Source organism: Excalfactoria chinensis, chromosome 3 (assembly GCF_039878825.1).
Source record: "Excalfactoria chinensis isolate bCotChi1 chromosome 3, bCotChi1.hap2, whole genome shotgun sequence".
Taxonomy (NCBI): Eukaryota; Metazoa; Chordata; class Aves; order Galliformes; family Phasianidae; genus Excalfactoria; species Excalfactoria chinensis.
Window position 1 is genome coordinate 76,509,824 of NC_092827.1, and position 27,009 is coordinate 76,536,832.

Consider the following 27,009-nt stretch of genomic DNA (forward strand, 5'->3'; position numbering starts at 1 on the left):
CTTGCATGGGAATTTTCCTCTCTGTCAGGCAGAAGATGAGGTGTGGGGTGCATCAGCAGCATGCCTCTGACTTAAGGCAGCTGAGATGGCTGTGGGTGGGAGGAGATGAGCTGGATGGTGATCATGGGGGCGAATTTGTGAGTGCTGGTGGTGGTGGGAGGAGTGGGTGGGCCAGGGCACAGGCCTGCTTGCCAACAGGTATCTGGGCATGTTTTCCCAAACAAGCCCCTCTTGTGCTAGAGATCCAGCACCCAAGTGATGTGCTGGAGCACTCCTTTACATCATCCTGCATGTTAGGTACAAGCTGAAGGTTTATCAGCAATGAGAAGCATTGTCAAAGGCATGGGATATAGGATTAGCAGAACTTCTAGGAGGAACTCTTGTTCTGCAGATGATCAGCAATCCATAGGATCTACATTTGATGATGTCTTGCGGTTCTGTCACTAATTGTATGGTCCAGCCGGGCCTCTGGACTCCAAGGTGTGATTGGATACACATTGAGCCACATCTGAGGCTTTCTGGTGAGACCACTGGACAACCTTCCCTGTGCCTGTTAGAAGTGGGAACTCAGAAATTGATCCAAGCCTCTTAATGTAAGTGCATGTCCTCTTCAAACTGTTTGAAGCTGATAAGTGCAATGGCATAGAAGATGGAAACAGGAAATGTCAAAGGGGAATGGAGCCAGGAGGTCCATTACCAGTTTAGTGGTATGGAAGGTGTGCTGAGTGTCTGAAAACAGGAAAGCAATAACTTTCTCCAAGGAGGAGAGGAAAATATGAGGTTCTAAAAATGAACCTGGCACAGAGAGACAGATGGGCTCATCTAGAAGGAAGGAATGGAAAATGCGATGGTGGCTTTAGGAGGAGCCAGGAGCTGGCACTGGTTGTTCTGCCTGGATGGGCTTCAAGACTCTGATCTGCCACCATATGGGTGTTCAGCTCAGTAACATCGCTGCAGGGTCTGTTTCTCGCTGCCTGGCAGGGTATGCCTTGGACACCACAGGAAGCCTGCATAATTTAAGATACCCTGGGAGATACTCTTCTCTTGCCTTTTGTTGTTCAGGTGCCTAATTCCAAACAGGCGTCCTGTGTGCCTGGGCTCCTTAATCCTTCTTTGAGCCCAAACTGTCTTATGCTTGTCTCTTCTGACAACTGAGAGCAGTCGAGTGTCCTTGCTTGATGCCCAGGGGCAATGAGTCAATGTGATGGGTGGCCCTGTAGGAGGCAGGTGGAGTGGCAGCTGAGGGCCATGTTCCCATCTGCTTGCCAGACACCCACCAACTGGCAGGGCCACTGTATCTCCACAGGAGCTGGGCACTGCCTGAACTCCCTGTCACAGCATTACATCAGCCACCAAACTACTGGAAAAACATCACGCAAGCTGTCGGGAGGCTTTCAGGGGCCCTGTGTTAAATCTTTTCTTAGACGCCGTGCTTCCAGGGCATAGGATGGTGGCTTGTTCTTGTTCAGTGCGTCTGATCAACAGCATTCTCTCCCTTTCTCAGGAAGATCTGCCCGGAGTTTAGGTGTCTGTTATTAAAGAGTGCTGCATGTACCCTCGAGTCCATTGGCCATTGGTGAACTGCATGTGATGGGCCATCCTGCATCACCAGGCCCTAAGTCATCTTCCTATAACGGGAGGAAGGTTCAACTATCTAGAGTGCTTATACTCTCTTGATTCATCTGGTCCTCTGCTTCCACTGCTGGAGCACTCGGTGTTGGTAAACAGCGTGTTATAAATAGACATCTGATGCTACACTGGGAGGAGTTCTGCTCACTGTTGAGCACAGGCATTGTGGGACCTGGGCCTGGCTGCCATGAGCTTGGCTGGCTTTCAGAGAGCCTGGGGAATTGAGTGAACTCTGTCTTCTCTGCCCAGTCACACAGGTGTTACATGTGTGCCATTTCAGAGCAAGCACTGAAGTATGAATTGAAGAGGCTGTGGATATCTGATGATCCATGGAAAGTGAGAGTCAACCTCAGGGTGTTTGCGCAACATGGAACCCCATGGTGTTATCTTGATCCCTTTGTTGCCCCCTGTGAGAGAATCAGTCACCCTGCTGTCAGTCCCTGTGCCTGGTGACCGGTGTGGCCCTAACTTCCACACTCAGGATTCCTCGGAGGCTTTGATCAGGATGCCAGTCAGGTGGCATCAGAGGAGGGCAAGCTGCCAGGGGAGAAATTCCAGCCTTCCTGCTTGCTTTCAGGGCTGTGGCCAGATCATGACGACAGGCCTCCAGCATAAATGGGCAAGCAGACAGCAGGCGGCTGCGCAGGAAGGCTGAAGGAGGTGCTGTCCTCCTGCATCCTTGTACTTTTCCACATCCAGGTGCTGGTTTCAAACAGGTAAACCCAGTGCTGAGGTATCAGGGTGGCCTCTCTCAGCTGCTGGGCTGCATTGGAAGAACCAGGCAAAAGGCACTCTTGAAGTAGACCGACTAGTGTGTGACATGAAGGCCGTGTTTGTTGTGTGTGGTAGTGATTGCCGAGAGAGCCTGATAAGCCCTCATGTTGTTGATGATGCATGGCAAGTCTGGCAACCAGGTTCAATTGTGTTCTGGTATTTGAAAATGAAATGGCTAAGAGGTTTGAATGTTTGTTGATTTTTAAATGGTGTAAGCTGAACTTCATCATATGAGAGTTGATGCTTGTCAAACTTCTGTATTTATTAAAAATAATAATAATAAAACTTTTCCGCTCTAGACATTGTGGACACTGTGGGAGGCAGCTGTGCTGAGGGCGAGTGAAAAATGAGAGGATAAGCTAGGGAGACAGGATGAGTTTGTCGGTGATTGGCTCCAATGTGACCAAAGGAGAGCTCTTTTGACATCTCAGTGTATGGATGCAAAGGCAGCGTGTGACAGTTGTAGCTGCAAACTGTGCCACTGGACCTTATTTCTTGCCATCAAAGGTAAATTCTGGCTCAGCTTTTATACCCCAAGTTGCTCAACTGAGGCTGGGCTGACAACCAGTACTCATAGCCAAGGGTCAGTGAGTGGTCCTGGAAAACATCAGGTACTTGAACCAGAGTGCACAGCTTGAGTCTGTCCCTCATTAGGCAAACACTTAAATTTACTCACGTGCTTAAGTTTTGAGCACTTCAGTGAGAGTATTTCAAGGTAAGTAAGTACTTGGGAGCTTTCCTGAGTAGGGGTGGTTTCTTCTGTGTGAAGATCCTTGGAGAAACATCTTCAGAAGCATTGAGCCCATACAGCTGCCATGGCTAAGATTTGTGTTGGGAGAAGCTCATCTGAGTTATTAATTAGTAATCAATCTCTGAATGCTGTAATCTGTTAATTGCTTTTATACTCCTGCCTCTGTGGTATGTTTGTGAAGGCCAAACTTTGTTCCTATAAGGAAAATTCTGGAGGAATTGTTTGCTGTTCTGTCGTGTTGCATTGGAGGCCTCAGCTGCAGCTCTAACAGGTGATTTGTCATTCTAAGTAGTACATGTAGTATGTTGTCTGATCCAGAAACAAGATATGGAACAGTGTGTTCGCAGTCTTCAGCACACGAACGAGTAAAAACAGTTTTGCTGACTGTGGAAGTGCTATGATGGTCTTCAAGGTCCACTAGCCCCTTTTGATTTGGATGTACTGCCCCTCCTGTCTTAGGCCATATGGGTCCCAGCCGTCCTTGCAGACACATTTGTTTCCAGTGCCAAAGGAAAACAGTCAGTGGAAGCACAGAGCGTGAGGGAGTGCTTTGGGAGGGAAAGGTGGAATCCTGTCAGAACATGCAATGGGTCATTGTGCCCACTGACTTGTGGTGACCAAGATTTAAATTCTCAGCAGATTTTTGCTTCTGTAGCTTGTGCTAGGAATGGTTTTGTTATGTTAGTCAGAGCTGTTTCTTTAGGTTATGGTGTTGCTTCTTCCAGGCCTGGCAAATGCCCAGTGTTTGTTCTCCTGTGTGATGCTGACCCACCTAGGCTGGAATGCCCTTCCTAATATCACCTCTGGTAGCCCTCAGTGTGCAGTGTCTGATGGATGCGGTGATGCTGCAGGTGTGACGTTCAATGTTCTTAGTAAGTGCAAGCAAGGGCTGCGGGCAAGAAGAACCCTTGTTACCAACTGCAAGTCCTTGGACTTCCATAGGTTTGGTACTAGCTTTTGTGGAGCTGTGCTCCATGTAAACAATGACTCAGAGTGGCTTTGCCCAATTAAAGTACCATTTCTTTGTTTATCCTACCATTCAGGTGGGGCTCTAGATTAAACAAGGATTGCCCTCCTTCAAGTCTGAGTAGCTGTTTCATCTCGCCTACCTTTATTTGTGGGCCTGGGAGCTGGGCTGCTTGCCTTGAAGTACTTCTTCTGTGTTCTCTGGCTTGGCTGGCCACCCTCATCTCTGTGCCCAGTGCCCAAACAGTGCTTTGTTCCCTGCGTTCCCAAGCATGGCTCAGCTCATCTTGCCAAGACCAGAGAGTAGAGAGGGACCAGGGAAAAGAACAGCCCACTCAGCATCTCACAAAGACTGGCCACAGGCTGGCCACAGGCCCTGCATCCCCTGTCTGGTTTGTGTGCATACTCCTGGCTGCAGACCCTTACCCAAGCAGCCCAAGAAGGTCAGATCTACCTCAGGAACTCAAAAAGAGGTGTTCTCCTTTTGTTCTGCCCAGCAAGTGCAGATTATTCAGGAGCAGTTCCCTGTCTCTGGAGCAGATTTCTTTGGCAGCATCAGAACAAGCATCCTGTAGAAGAGGGACTGCAGCATCTTCCAGCACTATAATGTGCCAAGTGGGGTCCTGCAGTTTTCTATCCATAGCATTGTGCAGAATTGCTCTGAGACGGTGAGTCTCAAAGCTGTGTTTAGTATCCATCTCATGCTATGACCTTCTCTATTCAACTCCCAGCAGGAGCTCGAAATTGGTCTCTCACAGACTGGGCAACTTACTTGTCTTCACTATTGGAAGCCAATAGCTGCTAGGACTGGGTGGTTAGGGGGTAATCATGTGCCTTAAAGCCTGTGCTTTTTCAGCATCACAGTTTTCCAAGTTGCATGCTATCGTGGCCAAGGTCACCCTGCTGCTTGTGGTTCTACTGGATGCTATGTCAGCTCTGTGTGCAGTCCTTCCTCTGTACTGCTGTTGCTGAAGCTCTAGCTCCTGTCACTCTTTCCCCTGTGGATGCAGGATGCTGATTCCTAGATGTTCTTCCCTAGCTGTCCTGGCTTGCTGGCTGCATCCAGACCTCTTGCTGTGAGAGCCGTTTAGCCCTTTGCTGATGTTGGCTGTTGTTGGGGAATGATGGGCTTCTTTCCTCCTCTGCTCTGGCTACTGAATCCTTTCTCACAGCCCGTAGTCAGGAAGAGAAGTTATCTCTGCTTGCCACAGTGCTGTGGTTGCCTGGGCCTCTGTGGCTTCCCTGTTCTGTGGATTCTTTGTAACCAATTCTGTTACACAAGCGCTACTTTAGTAATGCAAAGGAAGGTGAGGGAAAGGTGAGGCAATTCCCAGCCTGCCAGTGTTTAGAGCAGTGGTCTCTGTAAGGACCATACAAAAGGATCAGCCTTACTTGTTGTAGGAAGGGTTCGGGTGACAGAACTTGCAGCAGATGTTTCCACCAACGTGGAGAACTTGTGCTTGCTGCTGCAGCTCATGTGGCATCCTGACTTCTTGCCCATACAGATGTTCACCCTGCTGTGTTTACAAGGGAAGGGATTTCCCCCTAGGCTTCCTGGTTTTGCTTCCCATGTGTTTCCTGCTGGCTGAGAGCTGGGCTAGTGGCCCTTTCTCATTAGTTCCAAAGAAAGAAGGGTTTTGGTTATTTTCAGTGCTACCAAGTGTTTCCAGAGCTGTTGCTCTAAGCAGCCCGCATGCACCCTTCTGCTATGGTTCTTGAATTGATGCAGGGTTTTGGTTTTCTTGGGTCTCTGTGGACCAGCTGCTCAATGCACAAGGATGGGGCTTTTCTGCGGTACCATCCAAGAGAAATACCCCAGTTCTGTGCCTGTCCGGTGTCGTGTTGTCAAATGCTTGCAGTGGAAGGACTGAATGGAACTTACCCCAGTAACCTCTGAATGAGCAACTTACATGATGTGGAGGAGGGAGCAGGGATGCTCCCAGGGCTGATGAAGCAGGATGTCCTGCCAGTCCCTGGAGGGAGGCAGCTTTGACAACTGAGATGTTGCTTGCCATCTCTTGGTTGTGTGCATCACTAAGGGTTTCCTTAGTGGGAAATGCTAATCGTGCTGTGTAGGTAAGAGCTTGTAATCATGCCCAGCTGATGAAATTCCTGTGTATTTTGAGCTCTGCTGCAAAAAAAGTAAAGATTCCTGTCATGCAGAAGTGAGGAGGAGGAAACAGTCAATGTGACCTTGAGAGACTAGCTCAGAAACCTGGTTCTGTGACAGAGAGATTCTGCATTCAGGAAGAAAAGATGGGTGTGGATAAGAATGCCCAGCCTGAGAAGCCTGGTGAAGGACAGATACAGGACATAAGGGAAGGCAGACGTGTTAATACTCCCCTGTGCACAAGAGGATTAACGTTAGAGATAAAAAAGAAGCTCCAAGGTGAGGAGAGCTTGCTGATAGACAAAGGAGACAAGAGCTGGAAGAGATGCAAGGCTTCTAAAAGTGTGTTACCTGTGTGAAACTGACAGGATAGCTCTTGGTCACTTAAATTGAGGATAATGTGTTAAAATCCAAAGCATGTAAGGGACCGGGGGAGATTGGTCAGTGTTTGAGCCAAGCCTGATGTGATGCGCCTGAACAGTTTTGCTTAATGGTGCTCAAAAGCCAAAGTGATGCTCGTGCAGTGAAGGTTCTCCATAAGTAGTGAATGTATTTTGGCACAGCCCACCTGGAACAGGCCATTAGAACTTTGCAGGTAGACCCTGAGCAGTAGTGTAAGTGCTGACAAGACATATACAAGAGGTGACCCAGAAGACAATCCTAGTGGAACTACCAATGTGCTGCTGAGATCCATACACCAGAAGCTGAAAACCAGTGGTATAGGGGGATGCTGGAGTCTCCATCCTTGGTTTTAGCGAACATCCCCTGGGAATGGACGGAGTTGCTGCTGTTGGGATGCTGGGTGGTAGGTGAGGAAGCCACCCAAAGTGCTGTTTTCTGGGGTTTATGTGTATAACCACAGCACCAGGAGTTCCCAGCCAGAGCTTTGTTACTATGTGGCCACAGCTCCACAAAATATACAGCATGAGGTATAATACCACATCAGTCTTGCCACTAAACGTGTTGTGTTTGCTGTATCACTGTCAGCATATGCTTGCAGGAAGCAAGCGAGGCCAAACAGTAAGCAGTATTTGTTTATAAAGTATGTGCTGGCAGACAAACTTGGGTTCTTTCTGATAGATTTACAGCCTGGGAGCTTGAAGGGGAAATGACAGGTAGATATATTTGGAACTAAAGTGTTTGATTTGGTGACTCATGAAATCTAATGCACAAAATGTAATGTGAATCAGATTGGCCATGGCACTGCTGCGCAGGCTGAGAACGATTGCTAGATTGCAGGTGGAAATGTGGCTGGTGTGGAATCCATCCCAATGGCAGAGGGAGAGATGGGCCCTTGGCATGGACTAGAGTGAGACACATGGATGGCATCCTACAAATGGAGACTTGTAATGTGTCAGGAGGCCAAGTACAGATTGTAAAGTCATCAAGAGGCAAATAGGATGAAGCTGGAGGCCTCTCATAAGCTTAGCAGTCCAGAAGTGCCAGGTGCCATGTCTGCACTGGTTGATTCCTTGTTGAAAACTCAGACTGGGAGGGCGGCAATAGGTGGTGTGGGAGCAAAACACAGAGACTAAGAGAACATCTTGAAAGGGCTGGAGTTGTGAGATGGATTGATTCCCTGAACTTCATGGAAGTTGTACTCAGAGTCTTGAGTGAGAAAGCAGCCTGCAGGAAAGAAGAGGGTTTATTCAGCCTAGTCAAGAGAGGACTGTCCAGGTGAAGCTGTGGAAAGAAAGTGGTTTGGTTGAAGATTTCCCTGATGCTGATGGCCCAGCCTGCAGAATGGTTTTTCCTACAAAGGAGCTGTGCAGTACTGAGCCCCAGGAAAGAAGAGGGAACCTCTAAGACATCTGTGTTCCTTCAGGATCACCCTCCAGCAGGTTCAGGAAGTTGTAGGGTCTCAGTTGCCTCTAGAAGAACGTTAGGTTTGTGTTTCTCATGGACCTGAAGCCTCTTTGCTGTCACAATCCCTGTCCATCCCTGCCAGACACCCTCTTAGCATGGTGTGCTGCTGGTGTGACCAGCAATGGTTGCAGTTGTTCTGGCTGCAGGACCAGGGCTTGCTGAGCAGAAGGATGTGCACCACTGATGGCATGCAGGCAGCCGCAGAACAGCACGGAGACAGGAGTTGGTCATGACCGTGACCTGCTAGTGTTGGTGGTTGGTGCTGATACACAGAAGAAAGATATGATGCCTTTTGCTAGCAGATATTTGAGGCCTGATGCAGAGCCAACTGGAAGAACTTTGTACCCAGGGCTTTTGCTTTGACCTGGATTTTCCTTTGAAGAATCAGAGCCTGCCAGATGAAAGCTTTGGACACCCGGCAGCTGCTGGGAGGCTGCTTGGCCAGCTTACACAGAAGGTGAAGTGTGTGGGGAGCTGTGTGTTGACTGAGGAGGCAGAGCACCCCCCCTGCAGTCAGAAAGCTATCTGCCCCTTCTCTCTTCTGTGAGGCCACTTATTGTGTCCACTGGAAGCTGGAGAGAAGGATCTCTGCCCTCACCTCTGTATATCTGAATCTGCAGTGCCCTGCCCTTGGGGCTGCAGGTACCTAGCTGCCTGTCTCTGTGCTCCCAAGCCTGTTAGGAGATTGTCTTGTTGCCATAAACAGGTACAGTTCTGCCAGCTCACAGTCTCACTCCTCTAATTACCAACAGGGTTATTAAAATTTACCGGTGAAGGAACAAACAGATGTCACCGGCGCGCTTACGTCTTTAAGGCTGCATGTGCGGGCATACTGTGTATTGATTTATATTTCCTTGCAGGCGTTTCTCAGGCCACCTCCTTGCGTCTGGCTGACATCAGTGGCGCGGCTGGCAGAGCTCGCCCACATCCATGCCTCTGCCCTGCAGCTCTGCTCTTTGCTGTGGGGCAGCAGGTCCCCAGTGTGTGTCCTGCCTGGCTGCAGAGGCTGCCCAGCGTACTGACAAGCAAGCACTCTCCTGCAGCTCTGCATGCAGCAGGGGATGAGGGAGGTAGCGGGACCCCTGTTCCTCCCCCTCTTTTCTGCTGCATGGAGGGAAGAGAGTGGATGTGCATATTGCTGAATAAGAGACCAAAATGCCTTTGGCAAGGCTTTCTGTGCTGGCCTTGCAGTTCTGGGGAAGTCAGCATTAAACATACCAGGCAGAAGGGGAAGACTGGGGTTGAATGGGACCTCATCTGATGTCCTGCTGACTGCTCAGAAAGGGTCAGGCTCTGCTGCTGACCTTCAGCACCCCAGCCCTCACAGTAATCCCCTGCCTGAAGGTTGTGATGGAGCATTAGGAGTGGGCACAAAGGGATGACCTAAGTGCCTCCAGAGAGGTCACTGTCCCAAGACCATGCCAAGGTGGGTTTCAGCTGTCCTTTGCCTCTTTCGAGATTCAGCTAACTCATTTAACTGTTAATGTCCTCTGCATCTAAGGGCAGCATCCTCTGAAGAAGGGGAGATCAAGAAGCATTTATGGTGGAGTGCTGTAATGTCACCCCAAAATGGCAGTAAGAAAGGTGCCAGTGGAAAAAGATATTCTAAGCATCCCTTTAAGTTTAAAAGCAGTGTAAGATTTGGGTGTTTGCCTCAGCTTTTCCACTATGGGATATTCTGGCTGAGGTACTGGACGGATTAGGAAGGTTCATTTCTGGTCTCTTCCAGTCCATCCTCTAGGACTTAGGGGGTGGGAAAAAAAAGTGTATCTTTGCTACCTGTTTCTCTGAAATGTGGCTTATGTTACCCGCAGGACTGCTAAGTTTGTCTTGAATGTGTAATGGCTTATATAAATAATGATGGAGTCGCGGACAGAGCCTCATTTCTTTCAGAAGGGAGGAAATGGAGCTATAAAATATTCAGGAATTAGGTGAATGGTTTGGTCTCTGCAGAAGATCATAATTTCTGGATCTGCTGCAAGTCCTTCAGTACTTCACTGCAATAATAGTTGATAGGTAATACTCAGCCAGCTTCTGTAATTTGCTTGGGTGCTTAAAAAACCTCTGAAATCACCCATAAAAGGCAGCAAACAGAGCCCTCCATTGGACAAGGTGTAACAGTCTGGCCAAAGGTCCAGAAACAGAGTTGGATGAGCAATTTGCAGTGTGTCAAAGCAGGAGGATGGGGTTAGTGACCCCCAAAAAAATGTGTAAGAGGGTATGCAAAATCTGCAGGTATCCTGCCGTTCACAGGATCACAGAATGACCCGGGTTGGAAGGGACCTCAAGGATCATGATGATCTCTGGAGGTTCCTTCCAGCCCCTATGATTCTGTGATCCTGTGATGGGAAGCAGGAGGGGGGAACTTTGTTGTGGGTATCATAGGAGGAGGCCTAGAGAAAGCAATGGCTTTTGTTCAGTGCCTTCACAGTAACCCGAGGAGTGGAGTTGCAGTGGGATAGTACAGTCTTTCACTCAACGCTGCTAACATCTGGAACTTGTTGCTGCACCCTTTAAGACCTAAAAGTTTTCTTGATTCTCCAAAAGGGGAATTAGAAGCATTTCTTTTTGCAGTGAGCCCTCTAGACTGGCACTTCAGAGGGGCACAGCCCTTCCTGCTCCCAAGCCTGTGGCTTCCCTGTAACAAGTCCTGGCCTGGTGATGATGCTGTCAGGAAGGCAGCTTGGTGGAGTTGTTGATGGCAGGCCCCTGTGTCCCTTGCTGTCCCTTCTCTTCCTGCCAGCTGCTGTCACGTGTTCCCTGCTCCCGAGTCCCTCTCTGGTTCAGCTGGGGTGAATCCTGCTGGCCAGTCCCCAGCTAGTTGCCAGCTGCAACCTCATGGCTTGGCTTCCTGCTGTTTTTCCGTTCCCTTTTGCAGCTCCTGGCAGCCTCACTCCAGCTCTGTGCCTGTGAATCTCTTAAAGGACTGCTCAGTGGCTTTTCCTGTAGGGTCAATGTCCCCCAGGGCCTGTATGCAGGATGGGGTTTGCTTGCTGTGATATGTCTGCCCAGCTGAGCTGATTTCTGGGCACTGCAGTGAGCTGCGTGGTGGTCATTAACCAGCCAGCGCTGTGTTATGACACTGATAAATCACTGCAGTGAGGCAGGAGATTGCCAGGATGCACTTGTGGCCTCTCTGTTAATGTCACCATCTCCTGTGGCATTAGGAGGGCAGGGCTGGTGGTGGCAGCAATGCTGCAACAGCAGACCGGCACAAGGCAGCAGGATGGCTTGTTGATGCCTGGGGCAAATAACCCACTGGGGTAGGTACAGTCCTTCCGCAGCTGATAGGGTTTCCCCTCTGCTGATCCACAGAGTGATCATGTTTCTGCTGATCCCTTCCTTCCAGAGCATCCCAGTTGTGCTCAGTTCACTCTTGACCATGCTGATATGATCCTCTCTGTGGTGCTCATTGAGCTGCTCTGTGCAGGAGAAAAGTCTGTTCATCTCCAGTGATAATTCTATGCTAGCTGTTGCACAGTTCCAGCATTCTAGGGAGGGCACCGGGGGGGGGAGTGGGGAAGACATGTGGTCAGCTAATAAGTGGATCCTCAGTTTCCTCTCTGCCCTCTGCATAATACTTCCGAGTCAGAGGAAAGAAAGCAGGCAGGGATGGGAGCACTCTCTGGTGGGGCCCTGGGAGCTGAGGCACGCAGTGAGCTGCGAGCGGTGATTCAGCCTAATACAGCTAATGGCATGCAGCCAGACAGAGGAAATTGTGGGATCGTGATGCAGCAACTGTCCCGTAGCAGTTTGTTTTCATCATCCAGACGTGACTTAATGTCACCTCATGCGTTCACTCTTTCCTGTAGCTAAATGCCTTCCCTGCCAAGGGGAAGGTGCTTGAGACACTGCACCTTTGGGAAAAGAAGGTAGTCTGTGAGTCCTAAATGACAGGAGAGTTGGGAGCAGGCGGGGAGACTGAGGGGTTGTGCCTGGTGGGAGCAGCTCACCAAAGACCTCATGAGCTTTTCCAGCACCCCTGAAAGCTCTCCAGGTTTCTTTGCATGAACCCTGTTTTTGGGCCCTGATTTTCAGAGGAAGAACACAGGAGAACCCGAGATGGTGGCTGAGAGTGGTCTGAACTCTAATGGGACAATGCTGTTAACCAGCTGGTATGTGCTAACCAGGCCTTTCTCTCTATCCCCCAGGGAAGACGATGAAGCTGTAGAGATGCTTCCCTACGTAATCGCCACCCTGGGCTCAGCAGGGGCCTCCTGCAAAGCCTCCACATGCAGCAACAGCACCAAGGACTACTGCTACAGTGCCCGCATCCGCAGCACAGTGCTGCAGGGGCTGCCCTTTGGCGGGGTGCCCACCGTCCTAGCCCTTGATTTCATGTGCTTTCTTGTAAGTTTGCCTATGGCTGTTTTGGCACCTTCCCAGCTAATTAGTCATGAAGGGAGAACTATGATCTGGTCAGAACTGAGAATCCCAGGTTCCATTCCTGACTTTATTGCTGGCAGATTCTGTGGCCTCAATCATGTCCCTTAACCACTCTGGGCCTTGGCTTAATTCTAGCACCACTGCACTGAGCCTGTGGAAGGGGGTTGCCAATTTTCTGTAAGGACACGGGTCAGGTTAGGTCAGTCCCATGTCCCAAAACTCTTCCTTCACTTACCTACCCAAAGGTTTTGCTTGGTCCTTGGCAACCATGGGACCATGGACATTGTAGTCATAACCTTATCTCCTCGAGATATGAGGACTTTTTGATCCTGTGACCAACTTCACCGCTGTGTGTTGCGTCCTGGACCTCATTCTGCCTCTAGCCACCTAGACAGCCTGATTATTCAGCCATGACGACTTGTGCTGTCCCACAGCTTCAGTGTGCTGTTAGCTGAGCAGTCTGTCCCCTCCCTCCCTCTGCAAGCAGAGCTGAGTAATGCCTTGTCTCACAACTGTTTCTCTGCTCTCTTCCAGGCATTGTTGTTTGTTTTCTCAATTTTGCGTAAAGTCGCCTGGGACTATGGACGCCTGGCCCTGGTGACTGATGCTGACAGGTAAGCATGGCACAGAGGCAGGAAAAAAACAGCATAAGCAGTACCTTTCCTTGCAGAAGGGATGAATCCCATTGTGTGTGCCAGAGGCAGGAGAAGAGAGGAAGGCGTGCCGCTTGTATCCCCTGAGCTCCAGAAACAGGGAAAGTCCCTGCTTACCAGCTTTTTTTGTTACAGCATCCTCCTACCAGTACAGGGAACAGTCTCTGCTGGCTCCAGGAACTAAAGCTACAATGTCACCTTTGGTCCCTGTGCTGACAGAACTGTACAGGGGCTGAAATGACCTGAGGAACAGCAGGCAGAGGTGAGGGAGGAGGGAAAGGAGGTCGCAGAAGGGGTGAGGGCTGCCGTGATGATCTTTAGGCCTCGGAAGGTGGCTTTGCAGGATGTATTGCTTGTGAAGGGCACTTAGAAGTGGCAGGCTGCATTTCTGGGTGCCAAACTTGCTCATAAACCTGAAGCAGGATGGGCAGTATCAGGGACGGCTGGCATGCCTGGCTGGCAAAATGAGCATGTGACACATATGAGGCTGGAGCAGGGACCTGCCCAGGCAGTAGTGGAGCTTGAAAAGTGAGTGCAAATGCTGAGTTTATCCCATGCAGCTCATTTTCCCCTGGCTGATGAAATGTTGGGTCACCAGCTGTTTGTTTGGTTTTTTTTGCAGAGGAAAGAGTGAAAGAGCTACCACTCATTGCTGCCATGCTCTGCTTTACAAGACCTGTGATAAGCCTGAGAGCAGAGCACAATAGGATAAGGCTGCACAGACTGTGGGAACAGAGTGAGGGTGGCAGAGGGGATGCATCCAGTTATGTCTTCTAGCAGAAGTCAGGCAATGGGGATCCTACATTGAAGGCAGCTGTCTGTGATTCCTTCCAGGAGCATGCCTTGATGTTCCCATTTTTGCTGTAAGCAGCAGGAAGAACAGTTGGTTTCTTCCAGTGCTGAATGAGTAACTCCCCTTGGTGGAGCTGGGGGGTTGTGCAGAGTCTTGCTCTGTGCTATGCATTGTCTAGAGGTGGTTTATTGTGTGTGTTGAACTTTGTCGCATGCCAGAGGCAGTGTGGATTAAAGCTGTTAGTGGTTGATGCTGCTTCTGCTTGATCAGTTCCAATAGCTCCTGTCACCAAAAGGTTTGAATGGGACTGAGCTCCAGCCTGTTTGATCCCCTTGGCAATACCAATTCAGATAAGCTTGGTACAAGTAATGCCAGCTAGTCTGGAATCTGCAGGAGGAGCTCCTGCTGCTACAGCTGTCTGTCTCTGTGTGCTCCTACTGCTTGCTCCATCCATGGGGCACGCTGAGCATTTTGTGGGGCTGGAATATTTGACCCAGGACAGATGCATTTTGGCTGCATGGGATGGGGAGGAGAGAGATAGAAGCTGGGTGAAGGAAGCACAGAGAGCAGGTGAGTGGCTCTTGCAGTCTGTGAGTTGCAGTGGCTCAGGGCAGCACTGAGCTCTGTAGGGAAGGTATCCTTCTCCAGCCTCACCACCAGCAGGTTTCTCTTCTTCAGGACCACATGGAGCCCTGTGATGGAGGGGACCTGGCGCCTGCTCCCCTGGTTGTAATCTCTCCTTTTCTGTTTCTGTGCCCCCAGGCGCCGGCGATGGCAGACGGATCGAGAGGAGCGGGAATAGTATGTTGTTTTTTCAGGGTCTTGTTTACTCTCTCTGTCTCTCTGTTTCTTTTTGCAGTTTTCTCTCTTGCTTCTGAACTAATCTAAGTGGCTGGGAGTTCAGGGCTTGGATTTGTCTCTTGGTGGATTTGTGCTCTTTTCTCCCCCCACCTCAACCCCTGTGTGTCAGCCACCTCCCACAGCTGGGTGCACTGTGGTTTTCCCCTCACATCCTTTGAGTATTCCCTGTGTGCAGTAGTGCCAAGGAGCTGCTAGTTGAGGCAAATAGTGCCATATCATGTACCCTGCTGTACCTGCCTGTGTCCTGCTATCCCACTGTGAGTACTGGGAAAGAAACGTGAGCCTGTGGCTACCTAGCATCGCCCCAGGCAGAGGGCAGCTGGGGCAGCTGCCTTTGTTTTGTCCATCCCTCATGCTGGTGAGCCCCAAGGGCTTTTCTCATGGCAGTAGCATGAAGGTCATTACCAGGCTTTTCTTTTGCATTCACCCCCATGTGGCTGCCAGGACAAGAGCAAGCATTGGCCCTTGTCCCTTTACCACCTGCTCCAGGCTGGTAGTGTGCTCAGCAAGGCATCATCGTTGTCCCTTCTCTCTTTCCCATATAGGAAGAGACTTTCCTGTCTCAGTGTGGCTAAGAGCATCTTCCAGCACCTTGGCCTGGCTTTGTCTGCAGGGTACTCATGGTGAAGACAGCTGGCTGCCAGCTGAGAACTGTCACAGATCTCTCCTCCGTGTTCTTCTCTCTTTCTTGCTCCTTTTACACCCAAGTAAAAACCATTCCATTGCCTTGCCAATATTCCGAGTGACATGCTGCACAGTCAGCCAGCAGAGCCTGCATCACTTGGAAAGCAGTGGCCTGCTACTGTCTCAAGAGGGCACAGAGGTCCTCCTATTTTTGTGGCTGCTCCTTAGCTTCAAGGGGCAGAGCAATCTTGGACATGAAAGCAAAGGTGGTTGTAGCTGTGGTACATGGCACAGAGGGAATGTCTTGCTCACACTAAATGCTCCACTAGTGGATGGCCCTGCTTGAGATGTGTCTGGCAGCTCTTGGATGCTAACACACTGTAGGAGGGGTAGCAGAGCTGTCATGCTCTGAGGCTCAGGAGCAGCTTTTTAGTGGAGGCCATCTGTTATCCTCACGAGTATTCATCTCTCCCCAGGGGTCTGCTTCTTCCTCTTCCCATTACTCATCTGGACTTGCTGAATCTCTCTGTTCCCCTCCAACCACAATGCTTGAGCTGTATTGGTTTTGGTAGGCAGAAGTTTCCAAAAGCTTGTGGAGCTCAGTGAGGAAACCTCATCCTGGTCAGTGCTTTTCTGAATCTAGTAGCAAATTGCTATCTAGCCATCCACCGTGCAGAGGTGCAGTGGCATGTAGTGCGTTAGAGACTCACATACTGCCTGGCACTGCCAGTCATTGAATGTGCAGGAGCACAACCTCTTTAATGTGTTCCTTTGTCTGAAAGCCAGCAAGCACCCCCATCCTGACATTTGCCAGAGCAAACAGAGGTAGCCATCCGCTCTCTTAGTGACTCAGTCTGTGCCAAGAGGAGATGGCAGTCCATTCCCACCTTGGTGTGTAAGGTTAATGATGGAGAGCCCTTCAGGGCTTGCTATCCACACGGTGAGCTCATGCATTGCATCACAGAGAATTGTTTGTACGGCTGCCTGGCAACCTCCCCTCCTGGAGCCTGGGGTTGGTAGTGTCTCAAACCCAGTCCCTCCTCTTCTCTAGCAGCAGGCATGGAGAAGGCTCCTTGGGTCCCACCTTAATTTCCTCTCGGTTTGGGGCAGCATTGCCTCTTTCCACTCACTTTAATAGTGCTTGGCTTAAGAGAGCCTTCAACTAGATGCAGGTATCCCCCCTGCAGCTCCCTCTCCATTCTGCCATCCTTGGAAAGGCTTGGCACCCTGTCTTCTCAACACTGCTGGTCGTGTACATCCTCAGGTATGGTCCATGCTGCATGGAGCTGTTAGTCTGATCTAATAACGTGGCACTCTTGGCAGCTGTTCCCTCTAGTGTTGCCCCATTGTCTTTTCCCAGTACCAAGGAGCCAGAAGCACACAGTGTCATCACACTGGGGCTGCATGCAGCAGAAATTCACCCTCTCCCTTCATCCACTGAAGAGCTGCTGGGGCTTCAGAGGGCTGAAGGTCCAAGCTGTAGGTGTAGGGCTGTGCAGTTGCAGCCCCCTGTGCTGATGTCTAATCTGCTCTCCCTTAGTCCTATGACCTTCAGTTAATCTCTGTTCTCCTCTGGGTGTTGCTTCTGGCTAGAAAGTCAGCAGGTTCTGCTCTGAGGGAGGCCACGTGTGCCATCTATTTCCCTTCAGAAAGGTCACAAAGGTCTTTGTTTGCTATTCTGGAGTGTCACCACTTGTCTCTAGTCTTTGTTTCTCATCTGTTTCTTCTCTGGATCCTTGTCCATCTGATCCTTTTTTCACCTGTACTCGTTACAGAGAGACTGTTTTTATTGTTTGCTTTACTTTTAGCCATATCTCTTCTTCTACCTCCAAGGTTCCAGCCTGATGTCATCTTGTCATCTTACAAGTGCTATTTTATTTAGGTATCTGGACCATTCATTTTATCTTCTTTGCCTGCCTACACTTCACTGCCATTTATCTACCTTGGATGCTGCTAGTGCTCCCAGTTCTTCATTAAGGTCCCTGCCTGTGTCTGGAGTGCCGTGGTCAGGGATATTTGCTTCTTGTCCTTCAGCCTACAGACATTTGTTCCTATCTGCTTCCCTACCCCTCCTCTGGGGACTCCCAGGCAGACAGCAGACCCAGCCATCAGTGAGCAGCTGAGCTCAGCCTGGCTTCAGTCAGCACACAGACCATGCCAGCATTGTCTTTCTTTTCCTGGGTTTCCTCTCACTGAGGCACTGGTATATAGTGGTGATGTGGGTCCACCAGGCTCCCATCCTTCCTCCTCCCTGACACAGCTAAGGTTTGCAGGACTGGGTAGGCAGGGGTGCCCCTGGGATGAGAAGATGTTGCAAGGTCCTCTCCAGAGCTCTCTCCCTGGTAGCTGCTTTATGCCTCTTGTTACCTCTAACTCTCACCTCTGTTCTCATCTCTGTAGTTGTGGTGCAAAAGGGAGGACAAGCCCTCAACTGAGCATCCCACTTGTAGTACTGTCTCCTTCACACCTCCTCTTTCCTCTTTAAACTCTGCACTAAAGAGTCTCAATCTCTCCTCTGTGGTGGCTGTTGCCAGCTCTCCCTTGCAGGGGCTTACGTGCCCTTCAGGGAAGGAGCACAGAGGGTTCAGCATCCATAAGCCCCTGGAGGCTGCCAGAGCTCAGCCCCGTGCTTGGGAGCAGGCTCTGGGTGCTGTCTGTGCAGTGCTGCCCAAGGAGGGATCTCTGCTTACTGCTGCCCTCTGCTCTTTGAAGCTTGTTCGTCTCCGTCTCACCTGGGGCAAACTGAATTAACTGCTGACCTTCTGGGTGCTCTTGGTTCCTGGCTGAGCTGCCTCCTTTCACCTTTTAACTTTCTCCCTCGACATTTGTCATTTTAGCGTAGCCTCCGCCCTGCACTCTGACAACCACGACCGCTACGAGCGCCTCACCTCCGTCTCCAGCTCTGTGGACTTTGACCAGAGGGACAATGTGAGTAGCTGACAGAGGCAAACTCCTTGCCTGTGGGCAGCTGGGAGGCCACAGCTTGTGAGAACCAAGTGCTCTTCAGAAGTAGGACTGCTTGACCATTCCGGAGCCTCAGGTCCTACACTTTATAGTCTGAGGGTATGGTACAGAGCCCAAGGCAACACAGTACTGCTTGGCTTCTGACTGTGCTCTTAAACTAGTAGCTGTACATCTACCTGGTTTGGTGGGCCTCTGTCTTGTAAGCAGCCTACTGTTGCATTCCTCTCTAAAGGGGCAGGTGCGCTCAGTAGGGCGTGAGGTTCCCGGGAAGTATGCCTCCACTACAGTGGAAAAGTACTTTGAGAAGTACTGGCTTGGTCTGCTCTGCTCTTCAAGTCCCTGCAGAGCTCCTGTTCAGGATGGAGGTTGCAGTACCACTGTGTAAGGCCTGTGTGATTAATTTTCTGGGCATCCCTTAGCTGTTGAGAGCTCTTATGCTACGCAGGAGCCCACAGCTTCCCAAGGAGGCCCAGCTACCTGCTGGTGGGGGACAGCCATGTGGCAGAGTTGTGCCCTATGTAGCATTGTCACCTCTTCCACCTAGGCCTTTCTGCAGCTTTGCACATTTTGGTAGCTGCTTATGGTCTGGGTTCTTAGTCCTCAGTCATATATATTGGGGTTCATGGATGCCAGCCTGGTCGCCCAAGCCTTTGGAGGAGGGAGCAGGAATATGGGAGTACACATTGACATGAGACCTTCCTGTCTTCTTTCTGCACAGGGTTTCTGCTCCTGGTTGACAGCCATCTTCAGAATAAAGTAAGTGGCCCAGGATCTGCAGAGGGGGACTGCATGAGGAAGAAGGGCAGTGTGGGGCACTGGGACACAGCCCAGTGCAGCAATGTGAAGTCACCATCCTTTTTTGCACTTCAGAGAAGGGGCTGCAGCAGGCTGTATGGGGGGGAAAAGCAAAGGCAAGGATGATACTAGTTGTGCCAGAGCCAAAACTAAGGTCACACAGACAGTTTGTGACAGAGATGACTCAACCCACATCTCCCCTGTCCCCAGTCCTATCTCAGAAACACTACGGGAGTGCTCCCTTCCCTGTGGTTCCTGCTAGGGGCACTGTTGTGTAAGGAAGGTTTCTGGCTGTGAAGGGTGGACTGAAGGAGGCAGGGAGATGCTGCCAGCTGGATAGCACTCAGGAATGGTCTCTTAAGCATTTCTGGGATCAGAGTGTGGAGGGGTGGTTGTTAGTTGTGTGTGTGCCCAGCTGCCCATTCCTGGTGGCAGAAGACAGGGTGTGTGGAGCAGAGCTGCAGCAAGCTTTGCACATATAGGCTTCTGCCTGAACTGGTTCATGGCCAGATGCTGGAGTCAGTGCCCAGGACATGGCTGCGGTTCCATTGGGCGTGTTCCAGGGTTGCTGTGTACATTCAAACCAACTGCATGGGCAGCCATCACCTTGTGCTTTTCTGCATTCCTTCCAGCTCTGGAAAAGATTGCCTGATTTCCTTTCTTTCCCCGGCAGGGATGACGAGATCCGAGACAAGTGTGGAGGTGACGCGGTGCACTACCTGTCCTTCCAGAGGCACATCATCGGGCTGCTGGTGGCTGTGGGTGTGCTCTCCGTGGGCATCGTGTTGCCTGTCAACTTCTCAGGGGACCTGCTAGGTAAGGGCAGGGAGCCAGGTAGAGGAGCTGATTTCAGTGCCAGGCCTCAGCTTACCAGGGAGTAACAGAGATACAGCTGACTCCTGTCCCACTTTGGGCATGGAGTCTCCAGAGGATTGTCCTGAGAAGCTTGGGTTTTGGGGTGCTTTGTAGGTGAGGTTCCTGCTATACCACACCCTGCTGGAGCTCTGCCACAGCCCATCGGTATAACTGAATGTGTCTGTGTCTGCTTCTTTCTCCCCAGAAAACAATGCGTACAGCTTTGGGAGGACAACGATCGCTAACCTGAATTCTGGGTAGGTGTGGATGGGAGTGGGATGGATTTACTGTGACTCTCAGGATGTGTCTTCTAGATGCTCACCTGCTGCAACCTCCTTGAAAGTTGTGTTTCTGCCCTCCACAAAAGGCTGCTACCCCTCTTTCTGTTTCCATGTTGAGCTCCTGGAGGTTGTTGGCAGGGCATGTGTATGCTGTGCGAATTACACCACTCAAAGCCCTAGAGCCTTTAGAGAAGGGGTCCCTGAGAGATCTGAGTTGTAATGGCAACCTTGTGCTGGCTTTAAGCACCTCCTCTCTCTTGTCAGGAATAATCTGCTGTGGCTGCACACATCTTTTGCCTTCCTGTACCTGCTGCTGACGGTGTACAGCATGCGCCGGCACACCTCCAAGATGCGCTACAAAGAGGATGACTTGGTGAGTGGGGTTGTCATGGGTTACCTAGATTACATGGGGTTTGAACTCACCAAGTGAGTGAGAGGGTGGGAGAGCACTCCCCTTCCCATAGCAGTTTGGGAACGTTGTGGTTTGTCTCCTTTGTTCTGCCTGGCTGAAGGCAGGTCTCTGAAGCAGCCGGTCTTGATGCCACCTAGAGAAGTGAGAGAGGTCTGAACTGGGCAAACGCATGTGGGGGACCAATGTTTAAAGAGGTGCTCCATCTGCTCTGTGGATTTGGGGCTGTACCTTAGCTGTCTTTGCTTTTCTGATTTCTTAACACCATGATCTCTGTTCAGGCAGTTGCAGTATGAGCCCATACCCTGTCAATCTGTAGCACATCATGTGTGGAGTGTCAGCAGCTAGTAGACATATATAGGAGACAGGAAGCAAAGCTCCCAGGGTGTCCAGGCTGCCCTTCTCTTGCTAACCCAGGCCTTGAGTCTTGCTATGTTTTTGTTTGTTTGTTTGTTTTCCTTCAGTCTGATCTTTCATACCATCCATACCTATCTTTACTTTCTTCCTTTCAGGTGAAGCGTACTCTCTTCATCAATGGGATTTCAAAATATGCTGAGCCAGAAAAGATCAAGAAGCATTTTGAGTGAGTCTCGCTATTTTCCTAATTAAAGGCTGCTCGGTAACAGGAATGTTTTTAGTGGAGTGGTGCTGATGTTACCTGGAACAGCAATAATGCCTTGAAAGTCCTGGGGCAGAAGCTGGCTAAAATCAGCGAACACTCTTTTTTTGGGCACTTTGCTGCTATTTTCCTGTGTGAATTTTTATCTCGATGTGCAATGTGTTGGAACATGCCGAGCTATCTTTTGCAGAGCCATAGGGGGTCAGCATGGTACGTGGTGGGATAGGGCACGTCATGAAAAAGCTGTCAAGCTCATAGAAGTGAGATGCAGGCAGGAGGCACTCCAGCAGTGACAGCGGGATGCTGTGCTGTTGCTTCTCTGTTGGCTGTGCTCTTTGTAGAAGAGTATATTTTTCTTTTTAAACAAAATCAAAGCAACAAGAAGTTATTGTCTTCCATTGGAACCCGAGTAAAAACAGTGAGGGTAGTGTTTAGAAGCACTATAGAGAAGGGAGTTGATGCCATGTATGACAAGCGGCTGTTTTCCATCCACAGAGAGGCCTATGCCAACTGCACTGTGCTCGAAGCACGTCCTTGTTATGATGTGGCTCGGCTGATGTTTCTCGATGCTGAGAGGTAACCAGCACATGGCTGGGGATAGAAAGCTGGGGTGTCAATAGAAGGGTGGATCCTGGGGTGGATAGAAGGGGGGGAGTCACAGAAGATGGAAGCGCGAGTTCTTCTCATCCACTCCTTCAAGTCTGGTTCCATGGAGGTTTTCTGAGACACCTTTCTTTCTCTCCCCCTCTCCTGCTTCAGGAAGAAAGCTGAGCGCGGGCGGATCTACTTCACCAACCTGCAGAGCAAGGAGAACACCCCATCCATGATCAATCCCAAGCCCTGTGGCCACCTGTGCTGCTGTGTCATCAGGGGCTGTGAGGAGGTGTGAAGAGAGCTGGAGGCGCTGGGCAGAGGGGTACTGTGGGCACTGGGTCCCTGTGCTGCCCACGCTGACTTGCAGCATACTTGGGTCCTGCCAGCCACCCAGTCTGGGACCAGGAGCGTATCATGGCTCTCCTGGCACACAACCACAGAGCTGCTGCCCCACAGCTTAGCCTGGGTTGTCTTGACTGCCTGCTGTCTCCCCACTGTGCTGCTGTGGCAGCTCTAAGGGATGAGGTCCCCAGGTCTCTGCTCTGATGCCTGTCCCTCTGCCCAGGTGGAAGCCATTGAGTACTACACCAAACTGGAGGAGAAACTCAAAGATGACTACAAGCGGGAGAAGGAGAAGGTGAATGAGAAGCCTCTGGGGATGGCCTTTGTCACCTTTCATAATGAGACTATCACAGCCATGTGAGTACTGCAAGAGATCCTGCCCTTCCCAGGATGGTGGCATCTCACAACTCTACTTTAAATGAGAAATCCCAGCCCCAAGACATCCACATCGGCTTGTTCCTGCCATGGCCCTCTGTCACAGCATCTCCCTTTTTCTCTTCTTCTCCAGAATCCTCAAAGACTTCAACGCTTGCAAATGCCAGGGCTGTGCATGTCGTGGGGAGCCCAGGGCCTCCTCCTGCAGTGAATCTCTGCATGTTTCCAACTGGACTGTCAGTTATGCACCTGACCCACAAAACATTTACTGGTGAGCAGAAGTGGGGCTCAGCAGGTCTGTGGAGATAAAAAGAGAGAATGGACCCTCACAGTGTGATAACTGAGGGTGGTGGTCTTGCTGAAGGCTAGCTTGGCTAAGCTAGGGATCTGATCCAACTTGGAGGGGGAAAGCCTTAGTTTTATTCCCTAGGCTCTCTTGGCCCAGGCATGGCTATACTGTGTGTATATGATGTTTGCTGCGATTGGTTTTTATGCCCTTTTTCTTTCATCCTCCCAGGGAACATCTCTCCATCCGGGGCTTCATTTGGTGGATCCGCTGCCTGGTGATTAATGTGGTCCTCTTCATCCTCCTTTTCTTCCTCACCACCCCTGCAATCATCATCACCACTATGGACAAGTTCAATGTCACCAAGCCTGTGGAGTACCTCAACGTAAGGCCTTCAGGGAGGGGTGCACAGTGGGTAGCACTGAAGCCATCCCAAGGCACAAAAGCCCTTGAAAGGGAGTGAGTAGCAAGAGAATGTCAGCATACCCCAGGTCCTGCCAGCCCAAGAGCAAAGGAGACGTTGTTCAGGAGAGGGTTGCACGTCATGTGCCCCTCAAGCTCCTCCAGTCTATGGGTGCTGAGAGTGGCTGGGCTGAGCTGCATTGTACCAACTGGCATTGGAAACTCTGCATCAGTAAATGCAGCACCTGTGATAAGCACAAGAGCTGCTGCATTGTGTGTAACACAGTCTCTTCTCTGTCTTGTTGCAGAACCCCATCATCACTCAGTTCTTTCCGACTCTGCTGCTGTGGTGCTTCTCCGCTCTGCTGCCCACCATTGTGTATTACTCTGCCTTTTTTGAAGCGCACTGGACCAGGTAGGAACAGCCAGTGCCTGTTCCTGGCTTGTTGCCTGGCATCACGATACTTCTCACTAGTGCAAAACTGTGACCAGCTCCTCTTGCTTGGATTGCTGTCTTCACTTGAGTGTGGTGTCATGTGGCACCTTTTGGTCACCTTGGGGTCTGCTGTGGACAGCTCTGCCAGCCCTTAGCTGGGTAGTGGTGTGCAGCATGGGCTTATACTGAGCAAAGAGTGATATACTTGTGCAAGAAGAGGAAAAGTGGGAGGAGCTGGGGCCATTGCCTTTGAGAAATGCTAGTAGCAAGGGAAGTCTTGGCTAAGGTGGGTGTGCAGATGTGGCGTGCCTGTACTCATGTGGAAGTCATCACTTTTCCAAGGGAAAATTGTCTTGGCCGCCATGGCTTCTGGCAGTAGTGAATGGATGTGATGTGCAGAGCACTGGCAGATGTGCTGTTTGTGAGGTACATGCACAAGACCACTCCACACTTGTGTGGTGGGATGCAGCATTGCTAGGCAGCATTACCCTTTTCCAACCTTCCTGGCCCCACCATGTGTTAAAACATAAGCTCTTTCAGCTGGCATTTCTGGCAGCTGCAGATTACTGAAGGTAACTTATTCTCTCTCCCTCCCCCTTCCTCTTCTCTTCTCCCCTGTCCCCCCCAAAAGAAAAAATCACCTGCCTTTTCACCTACCTTTTGCTTTCTAACATTGCTGCCTCTGTCAGCACCCTGCCATAGCCTTTTTCCTGTGGCCAGGCAGGGCACACACAGGTCGCTCTCAGTCTCTGGCACATGGCAACACCCTGTGCTGGTTAGATGACAGTGTTAACGGCTTTCTCTCTGCCCCCAGATCTGGAGAGAACAGGACCACCATGCACAAGTGTTACACATTCCTCATCTTCATGGTCTTGCTGCTGCCCTCACTGGGCTTGAGCAGGTAAGCATGGAGGGGAGGGCAAGCAAGTGCAGAGACCTGGAGTGTGGGGGTGGTTGAGTTGCACCTCCAGTGGTTTTCCTGCAGCACTTCCTTGTTCTCCCTATTTCCGAACAAAGCTAGTGAATTCCCTCACTTCAGCCAGAAGCGAGTAGGCTGTACTGCTTTGCTGGGTGGTCTTCCTATTTGTAGGCTGCAGGAATGCTAATCCTGCTGGATGCAAGCCCCAAATCTTCCTGCAGAGGCTATAGAAATGCCCTGTGGGACATCAGCTGCCAGACATCAGCATAGGCTCTGTACTGAACAAGAACACAACAGAAACTGTGTGAGAGAGAGAAGAGGAAATCTGGGAGATAGAAGCAGGATGATGGGAGGGTCAGCTCTGATAGGAGCTTCTTTATAGATTGTAGGTGGGCAGTCTAAGCCCCATAAATTCAGGATACAGCTTCTCAGTGACTAAATCAGCCAGTTCCAATAGGGGACAGACAGTCTTTTAACAGCAGCAGAATAATGGCCTGCCATCCTAGTGTGTGACTTGGGTGAGGTTTCCCAGCCAGATTTAAAGTGTCTTGTTGTTTATAACTTTGTGACTCTAAGCAGGTGAATGCTCTCAGAAGGTTACATTTCAGCTGTATACCAACAAGCATGTCACTCTTCCTTCTGAGGACAGAATCTGTCCCACTGCTGCATGTGGAGCTCTGTAGTCTACTGGAATCATGGCTCTGGAGGTGCCAGAAGATGTCAAAACAGTGTAGAACTGGATTGAAACGAGATTACTTTTTATCTCTCTTCTTGAGTTTATAGTGTACCTGAGTAGTTTCCCCTGTGGTCAATCACCCCTTCCTTGCAGGGTTGTTTCGCCCAAGCAGAGGAAAATAGTGATAGGATCAGGGCAAAAGGAGGAGAACATGCATGAGAATGGAAAGCTTTAGATCCCTTTAAGGATGCAGTACTGTTTTTCCCAGTGTCTGATTTACATAATTGCCCATGACATATCCCAAGAAGAAACAATAAGGTCTATGGTCAAAGCTATGGGTCTTTTGAGAGCTGTTTCCATATATTTGCATGTCTATGTCTGGATAAGCTGCTTCTGACTGTTCTTTTCTTCTCACCCCCTTCACCACAGCTTGGATGTGTTTTTCCGCTGGCTGTTTGACAAAAAATTCCTTGCTGAAGCTGCAGTGCGATTTGAGTAAGTGGAGCAGGGAAGAAAAACCCTTGTTAATGGTGGGGGAGCATCCAAAGGTGGTACCCAGGTCTTGGTCCCTTCTATGCTGCGGGAGCATCTCCTGCCATCTGCTCTCGTTGCGCCTTCCCAGGTGTGTGTTCCTGCCAGACAATGGGGCCTTCTTTGTCAACTATGTCATCGCCTCTGCTTTCATTGGGAATGCCATGGACCTGCTGCGCATCCCTGGCTTGCTCATGTACATGATTCGCCTTTGCCTGGCCCGCTCAGCCGCTGAACGGAGGAACGTCAAGCGAGTAAGTGGTGGTGCTGGGGAGGACAGTAGCCTGCACCTGGGGCTGAAGGTGCTGCAGTGGGGGCTGTGCATTCTGGGGCTTGCCAAGTGCTAGGTATCTTATATCCTGCTCAGCATAAAAACAGACAGGTCTCTGTTCTCCCCTGCAGCACCAGGCCTATGAGTTCCAGTTTGGGGCTGCTTACGCGTGGATGATGTGTGTATTCACTGTGGTCATGACCTACAGCATCACCTGCCCCATCATTGTCCCCTTTGGTGAGTGACAACCCTTTGCCTCTGCACAGGGAGTATTTGCTCTTGTCCAGAAGCCCTGGGAAAAGAGGTCAATGCCCTTTTCTGATACCTCTCCCTCAGGGCTCATGTATATGCTGCTCAAGCACCTGGTGGACAGGTACAATCTGTACTACGCATACCTGCCTGCCAAACTGGACAAGAAGATCCATTCAGGTGCTGTGAACCAAGTAGTGGCGGCCCCCATCCTATGCCTCTTCTGGCTTCTCTTCTTCTCTACCATGCGTGCAGGTAAATGCTAGGCTGGGAAGTGTCTTGGCTGAGCATTTCCCCTGTCTGCTTCCTCTTAGCAGCACCCTCCGCCTGTTGGGCTTTGGCACCCTAACATTGGTTTTTCTTCGTCCCAGGGTTCTTGGCCCCAACTTCCATGTTCACTTTTGTGGTTCTTGTGATCACTATTGTGATCTGCCTATGTCACGTCTGCTTCGGGCACTTCAAATACCTCAGTGCTCACAACTACAAGGTGAGGTGGGATGCTGGGCAGAGGCTCAAGGGGAAGGGAGCCCTTCCCTTGGGAGCACAGCTAAGCAGTGAATTATAGGGGAATTCAGGGCAGTGTGGGAGATGG

General features: G+C 50.5%; 1 protein-coding gene across 3 annotated transcripts in view; it reads left to right on the top strand.

The window, feature by feature from the left end:
- The window catches only part of TMEM63B (transmembrane protein 63B), a 37,713-nt gene that overhangs the window by 7,759 nt on the left and 2,945 nt on the right, over positions 1-27,009 (top strand). For 2 of the 3 annotated variants that reach the window (XM_072331468.1, XM_072331469.1), the window contains exons 2-22: positions 12,248-12,446; positions 13,017-13,096; positions 14,691-14,729; positions 18,251-18,341; positions 19,096-19,133; positions 19,846-19,988; positions 20,233-20,284; positions 20,573-20,681; positions 21,230-21,300; positions 21,832-21,912; positions 22,096-22,219; positions 22,496-22,629; positions 22,781-22,918; positions 23,165-23,318; positions 23,644-23,750; positions 24,586-24,672; positions 25,796-25,861; positions 25,989-26,151; positions 26,300-26,405; positions 26,505-26,672; positions 26,789-26,904. In XM_072331468.1, coding sequence (XP_072187569.1) covers positions 12,270-12,446; positions 13,017-13,096; positions 14,691-14,729; positions 18,251-18,341; positions 19,096-19,133; positions 19,846-19,988; positions 20,233-20,284; positions 20,573-20,681; positions 21,230-21,300; positions 21,832-21,912; positions 22,096-22,219; positions 22,496-22,629; positions 22,781-22,918; positions 23,165-23,318; positions 23,644-23,750; positions 24,586-24,672; positions 25,796-25,861; positions 25,989-26,151; positions 26,300-26,405; positions 26,505-26,672; positions 26,789-26,904 — 2,244 coding nt within the window. In that variant the 5' untranslated portion in view covers positions 12,248-12,269. The remainder of the gene's footprint in view (positions 1-12,247; positions 12,447-13,016; positions 13,097-14,690; positions 14,730-18,250; positions 18,342-19,095; positions 19,134-19,845; positions 19,989-20,232; positions 20,285-20,572; positions 20,682-21,229; positions 21,301-21,831; positions 21,913-22,095; positions 22,220-22,495; positions 22,630-22,780; positions 22,919-23,164; positions 23,319-23,643; positions 23,751-24,585; positions 24,673-25,795; positions 25,862-25,988; positions 26,152-26,299; positions 26,406-26,504; positions 26,673-26,788; positions 26,905-27,009) is intronic. The other variant, XM_072331470.1, reaches the window with a different exon arrangement.